The sequence below is a fragment of the Sapajus apella genome, unplaced genomic scaffold (genome assembly GCF_009761245.1).
Source record: "Sapajus apella isolate SASKATOON/1434 unplaced genomic scaffold, GSC_monkey_1.0 scaffold43, whole genome shotgun sequence".
Lineage (NCBI taxonomy): Eukaryota > Metazoa > Chordata > Mammalia > Primates > Cebidae > Sapajus > Sapajus apella.
Genome location: NW_022436983.1, coordinates 20,375,582 through 20,397,626, shown reverse-complemented (window position 1 = coordinate 20,397,626; position 22,045 = coordinate 20,375,582). Strand labels below are relative to the sequence as shown.

General features: G+C 53.2%; 2 protein-coding genes and 1 long non-coding RNA gene across 5 annotated transcripts in view; 1 reads left to right on the top strand and 2 right to left on the bottom strand.

Moving 5' to 3' along the window:
• WASF2 (WASP family member 2) overlaps positions 1-4,848 on the top strand; it is a 41,219-nt gene extending 36,371 nt beyond the window's left edge. Inside the window, exon 9 of the mRNA XM_032301012.1 lies at positions 801-4,848. Within this exon, the coding sequence (XP_032156903.1) occupies positions 801-958 (158 nt within the window). The 3' untranslated portion in view covers positions 959-4,848. The remainder of the gene's footprint in view (positions 1-800) is intronic.
• A 5,170-nt stretch (positions 4,849-10,018) lies between these two features.
• GPR3 (G protein-coupled receptor 3) lies at positions 10,019-15,568 on the bottom strand. 3 transcript variants are annotated; one of them, XR_004275903.1, is made up of 2 exons: positions 15,434-15,568; positions 10,019-10,137 (listed from the first exon to the last, which is right to left on the bottom strand). XR_004275903.1 is itself a non-coding variant. In XM_032301009.1 (2 exons), the coding sequence occupies exon 2, from the start codon at positions 14,374-14,376 to the stop codon at positions 13,384-13,386; it is 993 nt and encodes a 330-aa protein (XP_032156900.1). In that variant the 5' UTR covers positions 14,377-14,381; positions 15,434-15,560; the 3' UTR covers positions 12,383-13,383. The 3 variants fall into 3 exon arrangements, 2 of the variants coding, with proteins under 2 accessions (XP_032156900.1, XP_032156902.1); XM_032301009.1 differs by lacking the exon at positions 10,019-10,137 and adding an exon at positions 12,383-14,381 and having other exon boundaries at positions 15,434-15,560; XM_032301011.1 differs by lacking the exons at positions 10,019-10,137; positions 15,434-15,568 and adding exons at positions 12,383-14,381; positions 15,100-15,427.
• Positions 15,569-16,482: 914 nt separating this feature from the next.
• LOC116566545 overlaps positions 16,483-22,045 on the bottom strand; it is a 24,157-nt gene continuing 18,594 nt past the window's right edge. The window contains exon 2 of the long non-coding RNA XR_004275902.1: positions 16,483-16,834. This is a non-coding gene — a long non-coding RNA (uncharacterized LOC116566545). The remainder of the gene's footprint in view (positions 16,835-22,045) is intronic.

The following is a 22,045-nucleotide window of genomic DNA, read 5'->3' as shown; positions in this document are numbered from 1 at the left end:
TAAAGTAAGGGATTCTTAAGCTGGGATCTTGGAAGTCCTTGGAAATATATGCTTATGTGTGTTTGCATGCATCTTTTTTTCCCTGGGGAAGGATCCCCATTTTTCATCAGTTTCTCAGAAGGGTTTTATGCCTTCAGAAAAAAGCAAGAATCACTGTCCTAGTGGGTCCTTGTTCAGCTGGACTCAGCAACCCCCCAGCCTTCTCCACCACTTTGCCCTTCATGTCTTCCTTCCTTGCCCCCTGCCCTCTTTCTCTCCCCTTTTTTCTCACGTTTTCTTTTATCTCCTTCCCTCTTTTCTCCTCTTCCCTTCCCTCCCCTCCCCCCTCATCATCTCACTGTCCTGGAACATTGGAATATTTATTCTGTCATAAGTCAGGTCTGGTCCCAAGGGATTATGGTGGTTTGTTCTGATTATGATCCTCAAAAAACTTCTAGTCTAGAGGGGACAGTCTGTGGCAGCTGAGCCCCATTATAGTTGATGGAATTGGGCAAACCGAGGATCTGCTAGATGGAGTGTGGTGGCCACTCACCATTTCAAAGCGTGATGAGAAGTCCTCACCAGCCTGAAAGTGTGTAAACCAGGAAGGACAGCAGGCTGCCTTTCAGACACAGCTATGGCATCAGGACTACCAATTTCATAAACTCAATCTTTACTTCTGCTTTTCCAGAACAACCTTCTTTTTTTCTGTCTTTTCCAATACCCCTTACCCATTGGTGGCTACTCCCTCTTACCCAGTCCCAAATGGATTGCAAGGCTGAAGACATGCCTTCCTCACCCTTCTGTCTCTTTGCCACCAGGTTTCCAGCTGCGCAGGGTTGAGGAGCAACGGGAACAAGAGAAGCGGGATGTTGTGGGCAATGATGTGGCTACCATCTTGTCTCGTCGAATTGCTGTTGAGTACAGTGACTCAGAAGATGACTCCTCTGAGTTTGATGAGGACGACTGGTCGGATTAACTCTTTCTGCCTGCTGCCTACCTTCTTTTTCTTCCCTTCCTACCTGCCTTCTTTGATGCCAACCCCAACAGTACCGTGGGGGAGAAAAGGGAGGAAAAAAGTAATTTTAAGGGGCCAAAGCTTTCCCTGAAGCAACCAAAGATATATCCAAGTGCTTCCTCCAAATCAACCTGTATTTCTTCTCCCCATTGTCAGGCCCTGTGGGGCTCCTGAGATTCAGTAACTGGGATGTTCCCTCTTTCCTTCAAGTGCCTGTTGCATATTGAAAGGAAGGAGAAATCCCAAAGCAGATTCCTTTGATCGGGTTTCCGTTGGAGATGGTGCCTTCCCTTAGGAGCCATATTCAACTGCAATCTTCTAAAACCTGTGCCCTCAGCCACTTTGAATAATGCCAGCCACCTTCTGGTTCTAAAGCAGGGGGAGTGGCCTGAATGGACACAGCTGGCCCCTTTCCCGTGCTTTGAAAGGGCAGAGCAGGCCGAAGGCTCCAATGGCCAGACTGTCTCACCCTCTGCCCTAATCAGCAGGGTGGGCCTGCCTTTTTCTAAGTGATCTCTATGCCTGGGATGTCCTTTATTCCAGGAGGCATCAAGCCTCTAAAGAATGTCTCATCCCCTTTTCCCAGAAGTGATGCCTTTCTGCAGGCTGGGGTTGTTGCCTCTCTCCCAGGATCCCTTTGGTGAGTATGGTGTTCAGGATGCACCACCACCACCTCTAGGTGCCTTCAGGCAACACAGCCCAATTTTAACCTCTCGTATCCATGACCAAACTCTCCCTGACACATGAGGACAGAGGCCTCTTCTGGCTGTCAGGAGCAAAGCCTGAAGACTTGGAACTGCAGGGCAGGAGTAACAGCGGTGCTCCGTGGGTCCCACCCTTTAAAGATGCTGAGGCCTAAGGATGGGAAGTGACTTGCTCAAGGTCACACAGTTGGATAGTGACGTAGCTAGAGCCCAGAGTTCCTGATTCCAAGTCACCTGTGCTTTCTGGGACCAAATAATGGGTACCTACTGGAGTCTGGGCAGAGCTTTCATGGCAGTATGCTACTCCAGACCTCACCGTAGGTTGGGGTCCCAGTAGGAGGACTCAGGGTCTGTGCCAGCACTGTCAGTGCTGCTCAGACCTTCACAGCCTCTCTTGTCATTCTTTGTTGCCCCTTTTCTGTCACCAACCAACCACATAGCCTTGGGAGCTGCCCTTCTGGGGGACCAGAAGTAGTGAGAGAAGGAAGGGGAGAGGCAGCTTTGACAGGTGCTGTTTTCAATTCCTGTGCAACTCCTCCCCCTTTTATTTCCCCCTTTAAGCATAGATTCTGCCAACTGTGGAAACTTCAGTCCCTCAGGCTGGCAGCTGTGCTGGTACCTGCCTGGGGGGGCCTGGCAGCCGTGAAGCAGGCTGAAAGGCAGAGAGGCTCCAGGTCCTGTTTCCAGCTCCCCTCACTGCACATGGTGAAGCTCCCTCCCTTCCTCCCCGCTTTTCCCAGGCTAATACACAGGTGCTATTATTCAGGAAAAAACTGGTCAGCTCTGGCCAACAGTGAGGTTTCTTCTGTTCTGCCCTAACTATTGTGTAGCCTCTTATGCTGAAATCGGCTTCTGCTGGCTTCTCCAGCCTTCAGAGCCCTGAAACAAAGAGAAACAGGATCTGTCCCTACCCAGCACAGCAAATGGTTGTAGTAATTGCCAAAGCCCTCGTAAAACCCTCCAGCTTGAGGAGAGAGTGTATAGTCATGGGTTCTGCCTCTGTGCCCTTGCTGACCACTTCCCCTCTGCCTTCTTTCCTGGAACTCAGGGTGTGGGGACTGAGCCTGTAGGGGCCAGCGTGCCCTCCTGATGTGGCCAGTCCCACATGTGCCCTCCTGTCTCTCCAGATCAGGTGTCTCTGGCACAGGACTTGGCACCAGGCTCCCTGCTGAGACACCGGGCTATGTGGGCCCCCACCTTGTTTCCCAGGCTGCACTTCAGAAGCCGAAGGTGCTTTCATCGGAACCCTAAAATGGCCGTTGAAGGTGCCTGGGTTGCAGCCCAGCAGTAGCTGGTGAGGCAGGCAGAGGGCAGTGGTTCTCCCAAATAGGAGACCTGGGACCTGGCCAGGCCAGGGTTTGGCCCTAATGGCTTTGACTGAATTACCCCCATCCTCCTTCATTCCGGAAAAGGGAGAGCTAGAGCCACTCACTATCATTCTGCTCTGACCTTGAAGGGGGCGGTCTTGGCCTGGCTTCTGGAATGGACTGAGTCCATCGTGGAAAGGGCTGGGGGCAGGAGGAGGTGGGGAGGGGCACTGCCTGCGGAAGGTAGGATTAGATCATTAGCTCAGTGACCTCCTAGGGTTTCGATGTGCTGTGTTCTCATCCTACAGCTGGTTTGGTAATGATCTGCAAGTCCCGGAGAGCAACAGCACAGCTCTGCCTGACGCTCTCATTAAAATCTATGCAGCCAAGCTCTGCGCTTTGTAGCAGCCGGCCTTGCGAAGCCTCCTCAGCTCGGGGGGCCGGGGACCCAGTCAGCCAAGAGGCCCTCTGGGCTCCACTTATGCATATGCACCAAAAAAAGGGCTTCTTTAAACCCAGAGCCCTTTAAGATGAGAAAGGACCCAATGCAGGTAATCCTGTTTTTGGACTCATGTAATGTAGAATGCAAAGTTTAGTGATTATTGAATCTGGGCTGAGGCTGGTGAGAATATGGAACAATGGCCGATAAGGACTCCTAAGTGCTGAAGCCAAGGAGCCTCCTCCCTTCCTGGTTCACCCCACCCAGGGGACCTGCCCCCATTCCTGTGGCCCTGGGTCCCAGCTTCCAATAGTGTCAGAAGCGACTTGTGGCTTTGCCTTTGTTGTGAGATGGGTACATTCCAAAGGAGCAGCCCAGGGAGGCGGCAGGCTCAGCCAGCCCTTGGAGGCTCAGAGCAGCTGGCCCAGGCTCCAGCTCACAGTGGAAGCTTGAGCACCCTCAGAAACAACCCTGGCCAATGTTACCGCAGAGCCGAGGCGGCGTTGTCAGGGCTAATGTGAAATCTCTTCCCGTGGCGCCGATCCTCCGACTCTGCAGCGCCAGCTTGGAGAAATTGAGGTCTCTGTGGCTTTGGTGACCCTGCTTAAGCATTCCTACCGTGTCCCAGCTCTGCACTAGGACTGCCTCCCACTGCGGCCCCTCACCTGACCTCAGGGCCTGGGGAGGGAGGGAGCCAGTGCTCCGAGGCCAGGGGGCTTTGCTCATGAGAGATGTCAGGCTTCCTGGAGGCATCAGGCTTTGAGCCCTGCCGGGGTCCAGCTGACCTGGGACCAGGTGTTGTGCAGAGATGTATCTCATTCTGTGCTTCCTGCCATGTTGACTTGAACAGTGCCTCAGTGTGGGTTAGGGAACAATTTTGTTATTAAGTTTATTCAGTTAATTCACTTGAGAAACTAACCAATTTTTACTTTCTGTCTAGAATGATGTACATGTAGTAGAGTGAGCCGTAATTCTCCCAAAGTGCCTTGTTTTCTTAAATATATTTATAAGGACATAATTCAGTGGGTTCTTGGGTGTGTTTGCCACATCAAGATTTTAGGGAATGGGTGTATATGTGGTAGGGATGCCGTGTAAAAACAGGCCCTGTTCCCCTGAGGATGGGAAAGGAGCTCTTCGGTTGGAGATCTGGGCAGTGGGTTAAGCCAGACCCTGTAAAGTGACCCTTTCCTCTTCTGCCGCATTCTCAGACCCTCGGAAAGACATCCAATTTTTTAAAGCCCTGTGGCTCCAGGCCTGGTCTCTTGCTTCCCTGCCAGGCTTATCGCGTGTCTACCACATTTGTGCCCCACTGGCCCGAGGGTTCCATGTAACTATGTATACACATGAATACTTAAATGCCAACATTTTAAATAATTTGATAAAGTCTTTGTAGCCACTCAGCCACCTCTGGTGTTTGTGGTATTGTTTTAATGGGACAAGAGATTAGAAGGAAGTGATACTAATAGCCACAGGTGGTGACCAGAGCTCGGGAGGGGCTCCAGTGTTGGTGGGCCTGAAGTGCGGGAGGCTTCTGGGTGTGGAAGGCACACTGTGTGCCGAAGGTAAAGAAGGCTGGAACCATGTCAGTTTAGGAGGAGACCCAGGATGGGGGACCTGCAGGCCCAGGTATCCTGTCCCCTTCTCAACATGAGAAACGGGGTGTGCTGGGGCCACAGGAGGCAAGCTGCTGGCAACTGTTTGCATCAGGCAGGAGAGGAGCACAGGCTGAATGCTGATGCCGCTCCCAACATCTGGCCGGCATCTTATCGGCCTCTCAGACCCAAGCAACTTACCTTAAATAGAACGATTTACAGTGGAATCCGATAAAAGGGTTAGGCTGCTGCATGCCCCCTCTCCTGCCTGAGAAAGGCCAGGGGGCTGGGTTTGTATTCTGACCCAAAAAATGACCTACCCAGGAAGCAACGGTTGTTCCGAGCACAGCTGCTGCGGGTAACTGTCCCTGGGGTAATTTATGAGCAGACACCCAGTTCCGGGCCCAGCAGACACAGTGTAGTGGCCCCCGGGAGAGGGGCGGGAGCAGAGTTGGTGACTGCGGGTCACGCCTGCTGTTCGGAGAGAGAGTCACCCACTGGCATCCCGGGAGAGGGGGCAGAAGTTTTGAATTGTCAGCAACTGCTGCGCCAGCCGCTCTGAGCTCATCGCTGGAGGTGGTGGTGCAGGGGAGGGGGCCGCGGAGCCAGTTCGCCCCTGCAGAGCCCCCTTGCTCCACCCGCCTGCTCGGGCCTGTGTTTAGTCAGCACTTGGCTTCCCGAGGCCGGTGACTGACAGGCAGCCAGACGCCCGCCCTGACCGAAGACAAAATGGTGGTTCGGGAGCCGCCCTTGCTAGGGAATTAGAGGGAAGGAATGTGGCTCTGGGAAGCAAGAGGCTTGAGCTTGAATTCTGGCTCTACCACTCGGGAGCTGTGACCCTGTGCAAGTCGCTTCACCTCTTTGGGCTGATCCTGAGAAGAATGAGCATTTATTGAGCGCCCACCACCTGCCAAGGACTGCATACCTTTTATTTCATTCTTAAGAGGCAAGCGTCCCCCATTTGACACAGGAGAGAAACAGTTGCCTGAGATCACATAGCTGGCGAGGAACAGAATGTGGTTCAAACACAGGCCTCTCTCTAGCCAGAGCCCAATGCTCTGTTTACCATGGGACCGAAACATCTTAAGAGTCTCCATCCAAAATCCTTGAGGGCTTTAACGTTGTAGGGAGCCTGTTAAATGTTTCCATTCTTACCTGCCCACTCTCTGGTGCCCAGTTTTACAGGGGCAATGAACAGTGATGGTCTTTGAAATCAAGTGAGCTTGGCTGAGGGCCCAGCTATCTGAGACCCTTAGAGCAGGAAGTGCCTACACCCTTAGCTACCTGTAAACAAAGTGGATTCCCTAGGTATGGGCCAGGGCTTCACAGAAACACACGTGTGAGAGGACCAAGGTCCAGGGACCAAGACACATGAGCACCAGTGCACATACTGTGCACAGATCCTTGTCCTTGTTTTCACAAGGACATAAACCAGCACACGATTACAGGAACCCATACTCGCAGACAGCCCTCACACACAGTCCTCAGCAGCCGCTGTCCCTACTTGCTGCCTCCACCAGTTCCTCACTGCCCCCTCCTGGCTGCTTAGTGGCCAGGGCAACCTGGCACCATTTCCTGGAAGTTCTGCTCAGGGCTGGTTGTCAGCTGGTTCCCTCCTAGATCGTGGGGCTGGGAGCAGTTTAAGGGCTCCCCCTGAATTGCCCCCTCAGCCCCTGGAGGTGTGGGTGCTTAGAGAGTGCTCTTGAGGCTTAAGGACAAAAAGCCTTTCACGGGCCAGGCGTAGTGGCCTACATCTGTAATCCCAGCACTTGGGAAGCCAAGGTGGGCGTATCACTTGAAGTCAGGAGTTCAAGGCCATCCTGGCCAAGATGGTGAAACCCCATCACTACTAAAAATACAAAAATTAGCCAGACATGGTGGCAGGCGCCTGTAGTCCCAGCTACTTGGGAGGCTGAGGCATGAGAATCACTTGAACCCAGGAGGTGGAGGCTGCAATGTGCTGAGGTTGCATCACTGCACTCCAGCCTGGGCAACAGAGTGAGACTATCTAAAAAAAAAAAAAGCCTTTCACATCCAAAGGAACCTTTCATGGGAGAATTGCCAGTTAATATTCGGGGCAAGAGGCCCTACCTACATGCCTTCCCTGCCTTTACCTAAGAAACTGCATGCATGTCCACAGTGTGCACACATGAGCTCACACTGCACACATCATTAAAAAGGAGCAGACTTCCTGGCTGAGAAATCAGAGGTCAGATCTAGCCCAGATCTTGGGCCTCAGCTTCCTCACCTATTCAACAAACAGTTGACTACGATGATGTATGCAGCCCCTCTACTCTGGCGCTGCACCATCTTGGGAACTGACACCGCTCCCAGAGTGTGCGTTTTGGAAGGATTACCAATGCAACGCCTTTCGTTCCTACTTTATAGATGAGGAAACAAGGTACAGAGAGCCACAGCAACTTGCCTGAAGTCACACAGCAAGCTAGCAGCAGGCATGGAAATAGAAACCATTTTTCCAATGCTCTAGACTGCCTACAGGAGAGCAGAGCACCTTGTGGGCTTGGGCCACAGCCAAGAAGACAAATTGGAAGGGCTAAAGCCAGAAGCTATGCCATTTTTTCTTGGAGCCATGACAGTGTCCCTGTGGCTGCCTAACGGCTTAGGAGAAGCCCAGAGGAGGTCCTAGGCTTAGGCATTTAGCATGGAGGCTGGGAAAAGACAGGTTGGAAGTTGGGTGGGCCCTATCACGCCCTATCCCCCCAGTAGACTGAGCAAACCTCAAGCTTCCTTTTATGTAAAGCCAGAGGCCAGCTAAAGAGGGTTCTCCCTAGCTTGTGGCCACTTCGTAGCTTGTTCATCGGGGCATATACATGCATATGAGCAGTGTGCATGGATGTTCTGCATGCATATCTGGACTGTACATGTGTCTGTCCAGTGTGGATAGATGTTGATGCATGCCCGCAAGTACACTTAGGACATTCATGGGCACATCTAATATGTATGTGTATGTGTTTGTGAGGCCATATACATGCGACTGCATTTGTGTGCATTGGATGTGCATATATAAATGATGTCTGTATATCTGGCAGGTGACTATGAACATGTAAAATTTTGCTTGCATGCATACTTGGTACATTCATGCGTGTACTTGGGTTTGTGCAGATGTTCGTCTGTGTTAGTGTGCCAAGTGGGGTGGAATATGTCTGCACACATGGCTGGTGATTGTGTGTAAATGTGCATGCCAGGCTGGCTTCGGGTGACTATGTAGATAACGAATCATAGGAGTGCCCTCCCAAGAGAGTATGAAGCCAGTGTTCTGCCCAATCCTGGAATAGGGGGTGTGCGGCCTGGCTCCAGCTAGGCACTGGGCTTGCAGCACCCCCACCCTCACCCTCTACATGCACAAAATTCCCTAGACCCATCCTACTTGGCCAATTGCAGCCTCTCGCTCCCAGCTCCTGAGAAGGCCTGCAGCAAAGTCAAGGGGCTGTTGGCCAATTAGTGAGGGGATTAATCAGGGATTGGGGCCCTCCCCCGGGGGGGGGGCGGGAAGCTGAAGGCAGGCATTGGGGTTGGCAGGAGCATGAGCTGCTTGTCATGAGGCAAGGGGAAAGGGGAGACAAGGAGTGGGGGTTGAGCCAGCCCGTTGGTTCTGAAAACCGAGGACCAACCTGTGAATTCAGGATTGCTGAGCACTGCCAGCAGCAGGGAGCATGTGCGAGTGTGTATGCTGTGTGTGAAAGGGCGTGCACATGCATTCAAGTCCTTGAATGTAGTACTGCCTGCAAATGTGTATACATGACTATGGATACCATCTATATACACATGCAGTTGTTTGTATATGTGAGTGTGCTAATGTGTTTGGATATGCAAACATGTTTGTTGCACCTGTGTACACATAAAGAGAAAGTTGACGTGGTCCGTGTACACATGCGCAATGATGTATCTGCATGCACAAGTGTGTATGTGCTAGTGTGCAGATGCATCTGGGTATATGTACATACGTGTCTGCATGTGTGTGTGTTCTCAGAACAGCCAGGGGCCTAGACGTGTGTGCCTGCATGTGCCACGAGCATGTGTCTGTGTATGCAGATCTCAGCACGGAAGGAGCTGGGGGATGCTGGACTGGTGGTCTCCAGGCTCCAAGAGGGAATCTGACAGCTGAGCCTTGCCGCAGCCCCCAGCCCTGGGAGCCTGTTTTCCAGCCTGCGGAAGCTGTGAGCCCGTGAACTCATCTTATATTAATAGCTGCTGTCTCCTCGCTTATTGCAAGGAGAGGCGGACATGGCCCCGGCGGGGGCTCAGCACTCAGGGCTGCCCCCCGTCATGCACACCAGGACCAAGGGAGGTGGAGAGGAGGGTTGAGCTCCAGCCCCATCCCAGGGCCTACTCCAGCAGGAAGGTGAGGCTCTGGGCCCTAGCCCTGTCTCCCCCAATTCAGGGGGCCACATCACCAGTTCACCTTGCTGGGGAGTCAAAAAGCTGGCAGAGGCAGAGAGGCTAGAAGGCATGGCTACCCCTACCCAAACATGCACACTCCAGCAAACTCAGGCGTGTACACACACAAGCATGCAGTGCTGAGCAGCTCCAGGCTGAACACAGAGGACCCTGAGGCTGCAGGAGACACAGGAGGCCCCAGTCTGAGTGGGGAGGACACAGTCCTGCCCTCAGGGACCCTCAATCTGAGGCAAAAGACATGACCCTGTTCTCAAGAGGCCCCAAGCTCCCAGTCTGAGGGGGGAGGCATGACCTTGTACAGGTATTGATCGACTTACCACCTATGCAACTTACGACCATTCGACTTTACGACCACAATCGCTAGCCACGACTGCTCCGCGTCTGGCAGCGCAAACGTTGCCCAGCTGGGAGTACGACAGTGCGGACCAGCTTCCGGCAGCACTACCATCTCCGTGTGCACCATTTCAACTGTACATATAGCCTACTCAACTTACAACCAAATCGTGTTACGACCGGTCCGTGGTCCTGACTGTGGTCGTAAGTCGAGCACTAGCTGTATTCAGGAGCTCCTAGTTCTGAGGAGAAAGATCTGCCTCCAGAGCCTTCGGTTTGAGAAGATAGACATTCCTTCTGTGGGGGACCCTCAACTGAAGAAAGGACACACAGCCCTGTCTTCATTCTGTGGAGGGAGACAAGACTTCTCTGGGAATGTTTACTCAGGGGAGGTGTAGCAAGGCATATTAGATCACATTCTCACAGCCGCAAAAGGGCTCAGGCAGGGAGGCTTCCTGGAGGAAGCATGGAGTGGAGGTACAGGGAAGAAGCGCGAAGCTGATCTGCAGAATCCTGGGAGGAGGGAAAAGCCAGCCAGCCCCACCATACACAGTACAGTCTGAGAGACAGATTCACACACCCCTCAAGGTGGGCCCAGGACCCAAGGCAGAGACCCCAGATGGAGGCTGCCAGAAATGCCTCAGCTCCAGCCCACAGCCACCCCCAGAGGGACAGAAGAAGCTCCTCGGTGCAGGGGCCTGACACAGGCCCTCCCAGACACAAGGATGGCAGCAGCTCCCTCCTTGGGCCCTGGAGCTGGAAGCTGGGTTGGGGAAGCAAAGGGCTGAGCCCCACCAGGGTAGGGCAGGCACTTGGTGCCTCTCCTCTGGACCTTAGTGGGGCTCAGGAGCATGAGGCAGGGGCAGCAACAAGGCCCTGCCCTGTGCCGTGCCTCCAGAAATCTGGGTTTAACCTGGAGAACCCCCGCTTCCCCTGGCCTGGGGACTTGCCCAGTTCCCTTGCTTGATGTTTCTGGGTTGTTTCTGAAGCACACTCCCTCATCCAGGAAAGAGATTTGGAATCACATGGACCTGGGTTCAAATTGCAGCTCAACTTCTTACAAACCCCTGATTTTGGACCATTCCAATGTCACCTCTCAGGGAGGCTTTTCCTGGGCATCCTCATTTAAAAATTTCTCACATTCTCCCCATCCTTCTTCCCCTGCTTTTTCTGTGAGGACTTGTCACTGTGTAACATTACATTTTTGGAAAAACTTTTATTACTATTTCCCCCAGCTAGAACTTAAGCAGTCCACAAGGACAGCAGTGAATGAATGAAGGCCCATTACTCTTGGAGCCTCAACTTCCTGTTTTGTAAAATGGGGAGAGCGATGGTGCCCATCTGATGAAGCCATGCTGATGGTGTGGGACGGTTAGCGCAAAGCTTGGCGCAGGGGAGGTGCTTGCTGAGTAGAGACTTTTCCCAGGGATCTGTCAGGAGGATGGGGATAGAATAAGGCTTGGCCTGACCTGGTACAGCCTCCCCACTTTGTGGGCCAGTTGGCATGACTGCCCTCCTTGGACTATTGGGGAGGGATCTTCACACCAGACAAAAGGGCTGTGCCAGGGAAATGGAGAAAGGCCTGTGTCCTAGCCTGGCACAGCTGTGTGAGTTTGAGCAAGTGGCTGCTCCTCTTGGGGCCTCAGGCTCCCTGTCTGTATATGGAGGGGTGAGCCAGAAATGTTCTGAGAGCCCCACTTCCAGGCTTCGCCCAACAATAAGGCCTGGGAAGCTGGGAGGTTTGGCCAATCAAAGCTTCCTGTTTAGCCACACCCCAAACCTGCTCCTGCCCTGGCCTGATAGACACATTTGATTTCTGGGGTCAGCTTCCTGTCCCCAAATACCCAAACTCTGCATCCTGCACACACATGTACCTAAAGGCACACACCAATAGTCACCCACCTTTGTGTAGAAAATCTCTCCTGACTCCAAAATGACCAGACCCCCTCTGACCACTTCCCAAATGTGGCCCTTAAAATGAACCCCAACATAAATCAGGGTCCAGAATGTCCTAAGCCCCAGGCTTGGGAAGGAAGGAAATTGCTCACTACACAGCACAGGTTCTGGAAACAGATGTTCCCGGCTCTACCATTTTTTAGCTGAATGGCCTTGGGCCAGTCACTGTCCCTCACTCAGCCTCAGCTCCCTCGTTTGTAAATGGAGACACTACCAGTGCCATGGGATTCTTATTAGGCATAAATGAGGTGGCATATGTGCCAGAAACACAGTAGGCACCCACAATAAGAAGGGGCCATTATTATTAAGGAAACTGACATGTTTTGAGCATATTCATCATGCCTAAGCCCCACACTGGCCCATATGGGCAGAATCTGGACATCCTTGACCCAGGAAGGGCCAAGCACCCAGGTTCCTGTCACCATGGAGAGGTAAGGTCCTTGCCACTCAGTGTGCAGGTCTGAGCAGAGGGGTACTGACATCTGAGAGGGAGTCACCTGCCAGCCACTCCCCACCCTCCATCCAGCTCCGCAGATATCCCAACAGGCCCCCCAGGCGTGGCCTGGCCCTCTTATTCCAGGCCATCCCCTATCAGGCCCCACCCCATGCCCTCCACACACATACAGGGAAACGTATTTATGACAAAATCATTTTTTATTGAGTTGGGTTAGAGACAGGAACGGGGAATGCACTGGGGGCCATACCCCGGTTGGCAGAGGGGTGGGGTGTTGGCTCGTGCCCCCCCTCTAGGGCACCACAGGGTGAGGCTTGGCCCCCAGGCCATGGCTGTGGCACTGGATGCCAGGCTGGAGTGGAGCTGGAGTTGCGTTCTGGTCCCGGCTGCCTGGCCAGGCTGCAGTTCTCCCAAATGGCCACCAGAGGGCAGTCAGACCCCAGCGCAGAGGAATATTTTTGGTTGCTCAGGTGATGGCTTCTTAAAAAAATAAAAAACCAGAGGCTGGTGTGTTCCCCCTGCAAACCCAAGGAGGGCGGGCCTGGGGAGAAGGCTCTGGTTTCTATGATCTCTTCGATAAAAAGTAATCCAAAATAATAACAAAATACGTGGTTTCTCTTTCTCCCTTTCCCCCCTCCAGGAACTGAGGTCAGAAATGGGGGTAAGGGGACAAGGGGTAGCTTGGTATCAAGGTGTGGGTCTCTTTTTCCCCCTTACCACCCATAAGTAAATTTATAAATAAATAAATAATAGATACTCTCTTTGTATGTGCGCATATATAATCTTTCTCTCTCCTATTTAGGCAACTATGTGACTAATCTCTCTGACTCTTTAGCTCAGAAATTCAAACGTAAAGTGACATGGTCAAGGTCAAGTCTGGGAGAGGAGAGACATCTGGGACTTGGAATGGCACTGTAAAACTCCCAGCATTCCGGAATTGCAAGCCAGCTGGCCTGTGAGACATTTCTGAGTAGAACCCTGACCACCTGAACATTCTGAAACCGTGGAGCCAGCTGGGCTCCCATAGGGATCTGAACAGAACCTTGAAACACCCAATGTCCTAGAACTCCAGAACCAGCTGGGTCTGGGGGGTGTGGAACTGGGGGTTTGGAAAGAAGCCCTGGAGAACCTAACATCCTGGAATTCCGTAGTGATCAGGGCTGAAGGGTCAACAAGACGCAACTAGACATCACTGGGGGAGCGGGATCGGAAGGGGATCTTGGAAGAGGAACAGCAGCAGCAGACAGCCCACAGCACCTTTTGCACATCCTGGTTGCGGAAGGCATAGATGATGGGGTTGATCATGGAGTTGTATGTGGCAGGAAGCAAGGTCAGATAGGTGTAGAGAGGCGGCGAGTGGGCATCACCCAGCAGGCAGTAGACAGTGAAGGGCAACCAGCAGGCGGCAAAGGCTCCAAGCACCACGGCCAGTGTGGCAATGCCCTTGCGGGTGGCCACATAGTGGGAGGCGGGCAGCAGGTGCCGCTGGAGAGCAATCTGCTGTGCATGGCGGCAGACGATGCGGCAGATTTGGGCATAGAGCTGCAGCATGATGCCAAACACCATGAAGAAGGCAATGGCCAGGACCACCAGATGGTTCTTGGAGAGTGGATATACCACACCACATGTGGTCAGGCCATCCAGGCAGTTCCAGGCCAGCACAGGCAGTAGCCCCAGGCCCAGGGCACCACCCCACACTAAGGCCAGCATCACATAGGTCCGCGTCACTGTTGTCTCTGAGTAGTAGGTGAGGGCATTGTACAGAGAAAGGTAGCGGTCGACAGTGATGGCCAGTAGACTGCCGATGCTGGCGGTAAAGGCCATTGCCAGCACGCCAACCAGCACCAGGCTCATCTCCGCTGAGCCGATGCAGAAGACAGCAGCAAAGTGCAAGACCAGGCCCAGGCCTGCGAGCAGGTCTGCCACAGCCAGGCTGCCTACCAGCAGGAACATGGGGGCACGGAAGGCGGGAGTGCCCACGATGATGGCCACCACTAGCGCATTCTCGCAGGACACAAGGGTGCCTGAGATGCAGAGCACCACGTCCCAGGCCTTAGGTGAGGGCAGCGGTGTGGCTGGACCTGTGGGCCCCTCTGCTGGGCCCACACTGCTCACGTTCACGTTGCCTGAGCCAGCTGAGAACCAGGCCAGAGGGCTGCCTGCACCCCACATCATGGTACCTGCAGGAGAAAGGCCTTGTGAGAAGCTGACCAAGCTGGGTGATGGGAGGTGGGGTCTGGAGGGGGTGAGGTGCCCCTCAGGATACATGGTGGGAGTCTCTCCTCAGGATACTTGATAGGGTCCCAATGCCTAATCCCCACATTCATGCCCTGGGGCTCTTCCCAGGATACCCTTGTCCTCTCCAATGCGCCTAGGCCTCTAAACAAGGGTCTATTCCTGGGGATCCCTGTTCTAGGCCCTGTGGGTCTCTTTTTCCCATGTGTGTAACCAGAGGAGAACCAGAAGAAGGGGTACTATAAATGGATGAGGGCCATAGGATCCAGGGGATGCCCCTGAAGCCCCAAGATTGGCGTAGGGAAACATCTGGAGACTGAGCAGCTCTGCTCCCTCCCATCAGAGAGGATGATGCTAGCTCGTGCCTGAGGCTCCCAGACCCCTCACGAATCTCAGTACTGCCAGCCTAAGACTCCGCCGCCGGGAAATGCGCGTGAAGCTCCTGCCAGCCACCACCCCACACTCCCGAGGTAACACCTGGGAACTCAGCCCCCCACTCCCCAGCCTCCCAGACTTCTGTCCCTGGCTGGACCCTTCTTTCTGCCTAAATCCCTAGGTCTCTGGACAGACTCCCCCTGCTGGAAGCCTGGATCCCTGAGTCAGATGCCACCTTCTGCCCGGACACCAGGATTTGGGGCCTGACTCCGCCTTTTGGCTGGATACCTGGATTCCTGAGTCGGACACCTCCTGCTGTTCAGAACCCTGGGTCCCTGCCCCAGACGCCTCCTGCTGGCTCAACCTCAGATGACCATCAGTCAGTCCCTCCAGGGCCTTGGGTCCCTGCAGGAATGCTCACCCTTCGCCAGGTCATCCAACTCGCGGCCCCAGCACCCGAGCACTTGGGCCAACACCTGCTAACCCAGAATCAGCTAAACCCAGAATTCCCACCCCAACTCGGACCCTGGCCGGCCGCTAGGAGCCTTCCGCTGGCCCAACGCCCCAGCATCCTGCGTGCCCTCCAGGACCCCTGGTGCCCGCGGCGGGACCCGCTACTCACTGCTCAGGACCAGGCGCGGCCGGGCCGCGGGGAGGCTCCGCTCGGGTCCTGGCGGCGCAGGGCTTGCGTGGACCCCGAGAAGCCCCCGCGGCCGCGGGAGAAGCGGCGTGAGTCACCCCGCCCCGCCCCCGGCTCGCGGTTTGGTGACGTAAGCGGCTCTATCAGCCAATGGGCGCAGCGCGCTGGGGCGCAGCGCGCGATGCGCGGCATAGTAATGAGGCCTCGCGCCGCCCGCTCCCCCATTCATAAAAAGCGACCGTGGCTGCGGCCCCGCCCCCTCCCGAGTAGGCCCGCCTGTCCTTGACGCGGCGCCCTCTGCGGGCCGGGGGTTTCAGCGGCGCCGGTGGGAGAGCCTTGAAGTCTCAGGGAGGCTGCAGGGAACGTGGTGGGAGAATGGAAAGGGGGTCCGGCGAGGCTGTGGGGTGATAGGACCCTTGGGTGGCAGAGAGGCTCACGAGTTCTAAGTGACGAAGGAAGAGCTTGTGATGGGGCTGGCTGTGCGTCCCTGGTGAGAATGACAGGGTTGTGAAGACGATGGGGCCCTGAGGTGACGATGACAAGGAGCACGAGGGAGCGAGGGGGTGCGTGGCAGTGACGACATGAGCATGGTGACAGGATCTTGGAAGGGGGTGACGGCCGTGGGATGCTAACGGTAGAGGGGAAGCCCCCAGGGCAACCATGGCAGTGTCAGGGTGACTCTGCCGCAGGGCGGAGTTCAGGGACCCCAGGGTGGCGGAGGCAGTGGCCCGGGAACACGGAGTGTCCAGGTGACTTCAGGTCACCATGACCCTGTCAGAAGGGCTGGGGTACTGAAGCGACAATGCTCAGCCATGAGGGCTGTGGGGTCCTGGAATGAAGATAGCAGGTGGCTGTGGTGAGTGGGCTCCAGAATGAGGGGGACAAGATAGAGGGTCTGGATTGACAGTGACCAGGCAGGTAAGTTCCTGCCAGGGCAGGTCTCGTGATGATGGAGCTGGTATAAGGAGCTGGGTGACGTCACTCATGTCAGCCCAATAGCGCCCTCACAGCACGGGAGGGGTGGGCCTGGCAAGATTTCAAAACCTGAATTATTTATTCAAGAAGCTAGAAAGCCAGCGGGGAGGGGGTGGAGGTGCACTTCCCCGAAGCAGGAGGAGATGGGGAGCCGGGAAGAACTTGGAAGCAGAAAGCCTGGCAGCTCAGTCCTCGGGGCAGGCCCCTCTCAGCCTCCCATTTTAGGCATCCTGATGGGTGGGGCAAGGAGAAAGAGCTCCCTCTTTCCCAAGCTGCCTGCCCTTAGTCCAGGGGAACCACTCTGGGCAGACTTCTCCAGACGTGACAGATGTGGCCAGTCTTGCGGTGGGGGCTGGCTGCTCCTTCTCCCTGCGTCCCTTGCCTTGATGCTCCCTGGAATCATGAAGCCTGTGGGAGGGGGGAGATGAGGTTAAGGCCTGAGGACCCGGGCCCCACCGGACAGCCCCATCACAGCATCACCGCTGCAGCCCCCATGCTCAGACTCCAATGGGCAGGTTTTGGGTTTGGGTGTGAGGCAGCAGGTCAAGTGGCAGGGAACATGGGAAGAGGAGGGGGTCGGAGATGGAGAAGAGGTTGCATTTCCGGTTGGATGTATGAGTTTAGGGGGACTAAGGGGCAGAGGTGATCAAATCTCAATTTCTCCATTTCCTAGCTGTGTGACTTTGGGGGGTTTCTTTGGCTTTCTGTGCCTATTTCCTCGTCTATAAACTAGGGATATTAGTACCGGCCTCATGGGGTTGTTGGGTGGGGTCTGCAAGCTGTTGGCCATCAATGTCACAGCTGCCCAATCAGGGATGCCTGGGAGGGGTAGGCGTGCAGGTGGCAACTGAGTTTTACAGGTAATGTCACCCAGGGGTGGGAGCAGAGAATGAGGAGGGGCTTCAGGGACCCCACCATTGGAGGCACATACCATGAATGAGGGTGTTCCTGCTCCTGGGCTCTTGCACCGGCTGTTCCCTCGGCTACAACCCTTCTCTTCACCCAGGTCTCTGCTCCCAAGTCACTTCTGAAACGGGCTGCTCTGAACTCTCTCTCAGATTGCCACTCACCTCCCCATCACTCTCTCTCCGCTGCTTTTGATTTATTCATTTTTGGAGGATGAAGCACTCTTGAAATTATAAATGAATTCATGTTTGTTTGTTTTACTACGTCAGCCCCACTAGAATCTAAGCTCCAAAAGCGTAGCGACTGTGTCCCGTTTCTGCTGGAGAAGTGCCTGACAAGTAACTGTTGTTGAAGAAATCATCATGGACTGGATGATTGACCTAAAAGGGAGCAACCAGAGAAAAAAGGAAAACAGAGAGAGGAGCAGTACGCCTGGTGCCCAGGAAGGTGGAGGTGTCAGAGAGAGGATCCAAGGGCATCAGGGCCCCAAGACTCAGGGATCCCCTTTCTCCCCAATCAGAGCTGGATCTCTACAGAGTTCTGGTCTCAGCCATGGGTGAAGGCTGCTGGGAGGTTGGCATCAAAGGAGGGTATCAGGGACTATCTTCTGCTACTCTGAATGGCAATGATTTTTTTTTTTTAAGTTTTTGTAGTTTTTTAATCCGCTGGTGAAAAATTTGCACCATCACTGCAGATAAAGTCATTCCTGTTTGCCAGCACCAGCACCACACTCTCGTGACTCCCCGGCTGTCTTCATTCTGTTCTTGAGTTCCTTTAGCTGTTTTCTTGAGGTCTTTTTCTTTCATGTCTTGCAAGTCTGTTTGGATTAATTTTTCTTAGCATAATCCAAGGAATCATAAATCAGCCCAAGACAATTGTCTTAACACCACCAAAATGGGTTCTGTTTTTATTTTTATTTTTTTGAGACAGTATCTCAGTCTGTCACCCTGGCTGGAGTGCAGTGGGGCGATCACTGCTCACTGTAGCCTCAACTTCTTGGGCTCAAGTGATCCTCCCATCTCAGCCTCCAGAGTATCTAGAGTTACAAGCATGCACTACCACACCCAGCTCTGCTAAGGCATGTATTTTTTGAGGAAGACAGGGTTTCACCATGTTGCCCAGGCTGGTCTTGAACTCCTAGGCTCAAGTGATCTACCTACCATGGCCTCCAAAGTGCTGGAATTACAGGCATGAGCCACTGCGCCTGGTCCAAAATGGGTTCTAAATACATCCAGTGTGGTCTTCTACTTTTTGACCAATTTTCTGTCTTAGGTATTGTTGCCTTCCCAGGGTGAAGGACACAGAATACCATTTATTTCCACTGAAGTAGTGGTTGGTCATGAACTTCCTGATCCTGATAACTACCCTGTTGTTTGCAAGAGAGGTTGATCCTAAGGCAGCTGCGAAGGAAAAGAGTGCAGTGACATTTCTAACCCTGAGAAACCCAGGAGAGCTGAGAGACTAAAGCAGGGCTGTGGATTTTCACACGCATGTGCTCTCCCTCATGCACCAAAACTGCTCATACCAATCAGGTCTCCATTCCCTGAGAACTTGCTCTCTAGAGGAAGAGAAAGTTCCTTCTCTCCTGTTCTCCTCATGCCCTCTGCTCCTACCTCCTTGACACCTCCGCCAACCCTTCCTACCTACCAGGTTCCCGGCCAGAGCCCAGGACTTAGGACAACCCTGCAAAGATGAGGGACCATGTCCCCATTTCTTGGGTGAAGCCCAGGAAAGCCAAAGGACTTGCCCCAAATCACATAGCAAATGACAGAGCTGGGATCTGAAGCCAGTTCCATCTGTAACCAAGTCTAGTGTGCCTTCCATTCTGGCCTAGATGTCACCCTCTTCCCAGAAGGGGCTCAGGCTGAAGTTTGATGAGGGCTGACAATACCTGCAGTTCCCCAGGTGTCCACCAGATGGCCGTGAGCACTCACTTCCAGGTGAGATTTTTCCTTGCCTCTTCTGTCTTCATCAGTCTGAGATCTCTTGGGGAGGGAGGAATTGGAGAGGTGGGGGGCGTGTGTGCTTGTGTGTGTCAGTCACAGATAATCTCCACGGCTGAGTCCGCTGTCTAAGACCCAAGGGTCTAGGCATCATCAGTGCCCATATTCTTAGCATAGACCCATTCATTCAGCCATTATTTATTGGCAGTTCCCCTGGGCTTGGGGTTTGTTCAGTGGGTGCTAGGGACAGAAAGATGATCTGGCCACATTCCTGCCTTTTCAACAGTCAATAGGCACATTTATTGAGCATCTACTATTTCCCAGGTACAGAGGATATACAGCAGTGAACAAAAATTCCTACCATCTTCAATGAGCTTCAGTTTTATCTGTGTATTTATTTATTTATTTATTTATTTTGAGACAGAGTCTCCCTCTGTCACCCAGGCTGGAGTGCAGTGGCTTAATCTCAGCTCACTGCAACCTCTGCCTCCCAGGTTCAAGCCATTCTCCTGCCTCAGCCTCCCAAGTAGCTGGGACTACAGGTGTGTGCCACCATGCCTGGCTAATTTTTGTATGTTTTAGTAAAGACAGGGTTTCACCATGTTGGCCAGGCTGGTCTAGAACTGCTGACTTCAAGTGATCCACCCACCTCAGCCTCCCAAAGTGATGGGATTATAGGTTTGAGCCACTGTGCAAGGCCAAGCTTCGGTTTTAATGCAGAGAGATGGACAATCTACAAATAGATCCTTAAAATCTATCAAGTAGGAAGCTCTTAGGGGCCTCACAGACCAGTGGGACAAACATGTACACAGATGGTCACAGCATGGAACAGTAAGTTTACTTAATAAATATCTGGCTTGGCACGGTGGCTCACGCCTGTAATTCCTGCACTTTGGGAGGCTGAGGCAGGTGGATCACCTAGGTCAGGAGTTCGAGAGCAGGCTGGCCAATATGATGAAATCCCGTCTCTACTAAAAATACAAAAAATTAGCCTGGCATGGTGGTGAGCACCTGTAATCCCAGCTACTCGGGAGGTTGAGGTTGCAGTGAGCCAAGATCGCACCACTGCACTCCAGCCTGGGCAGCAAGAGCAAAACTCTGTCTTAAAACAAACAAAACCCAACATCTATTCAGCTCTTACTGTGTGCAAGGAGTTCACTAGGGAGGGAAAAAGATCAACATGGCTCCTGCTTTCATGAAGCTTACAGCCTAGGAAACAAATGAGTAATTAATTATCCATTAGATACATGCTTTGAAGAAAAGAGCAGCTGTAGGGATGTAGAATCACTGGGATGCCTCTTTCAGGGAAGGAGGTCATGGAGCAAGTCACTTGAACAGAGAATAGGAGTCTTAAGGAGGGGACATGACAAGTGCAAAGTCCCCAAGAAGAGAAAGCATTGATGGGTATGAGGACCAGAGAGAGGAGGCTAGTGTGTTGGCAGCTAAATCAGCAAAGGGGAGAGGGAGGAAAGGCGAGGTGGGCAGAGGCAAGATCGTGTGGTCAGTGAGACAGAAGCCATTGATGGGAGGGGAATGTTATGGTCTCACCTGACACGTTTTCAAAGGGTCACTCTGACTGCTGAGTGCAGAACAGACCGGAATGAGGAGCAGAAGCCCCACTAGGAGGCCATGCAGTCATTCAGGCAAGATATGGTGAGGGCTCTGATGTGGAAAAGCAGATGGATTTCGATCTCCAGCTAAGTGCTACAGCAGCTCAGTCTCATTCTGAGACAGTCACAGAAGGCTTCCTGCAGGAGGTGGCCTCGTAGTGGTGTCTTGAAAGATTAGTTTACCAGGCAAATGAAGTTCAGGGTTGAGGAGGACCCTCTAGGAGAGAGAAAGGCTAGGATAAAGGAAAAGAGGTATAGGGGGAGGGCGCTGTTCTATCTTCTTAGAGGGTAGGAAGGTGATGGGAAGAGCCCAGGCCAGGAATAGAGAGACTTCTAGAACCAGAATCAAAGGGTTGTCTCCACATTGAATTTTCAACAATTCAAATCATTGTTGAAAAGTTGTTAAGTGGGGCCGGGCATGGTGGCTCACACCTGTAATCCCAACACTTTGGGAGGCCAAGGTGGGTGAATCATTTGAAATCAAAAGTTCGAGATCAGCCTCACCAACATGGTGAAACCCTATCTCTACTTAAAAAATACAAAACACTAGAGAGAGATCCAAGATGGCTGATCACTAGCAGCTCGGGATTGTAGCTCCCAGTGAAAGCGCAGAGAATGAGAGGACGCCACACTTTCAGATAAATTTTTGTTGCTCACGCACCAGGAGATTCCCAGCGGAGGAGCCCCATGGGTCGCCAGCGCGACTCTTGTGGCCGACGAGGCGGTTTTGCTGCTGCCTTGGTGCGACGGTTCTTGGTGCAGAGTCAGAAAAGCACCATCAATCTGCACGCCACTGTTTTGCCCAGAGCAGTGGGTTGCTCAGATTTTAGCACTGGCAATCAACAAGTTGGACGTCCACTCAGAAACCCAACTATAAAGACGGTAATTATAAAGACCACAGATGGATAAATCTATAACGAAGGGAAGAAACCAGCCTAAAAAGGTTGAGAATACCCAAAATCAGAACGCCTTTCCCTCTACAGGGGATCACAGTTCCTCATCAGCAACGGAACAAGGCCTGATGGAGAAAGACTGTTCCATTAATAGAAGCAGGCTTTAAAAAGTGGATGATAGGCCGGGCGCGGTGGCTCAAGCCTGTAATCCCAGCACTTTGGGAGGCCGAGGCGGGTGGATCACGAGGTCAAGAGATCGAGACCATC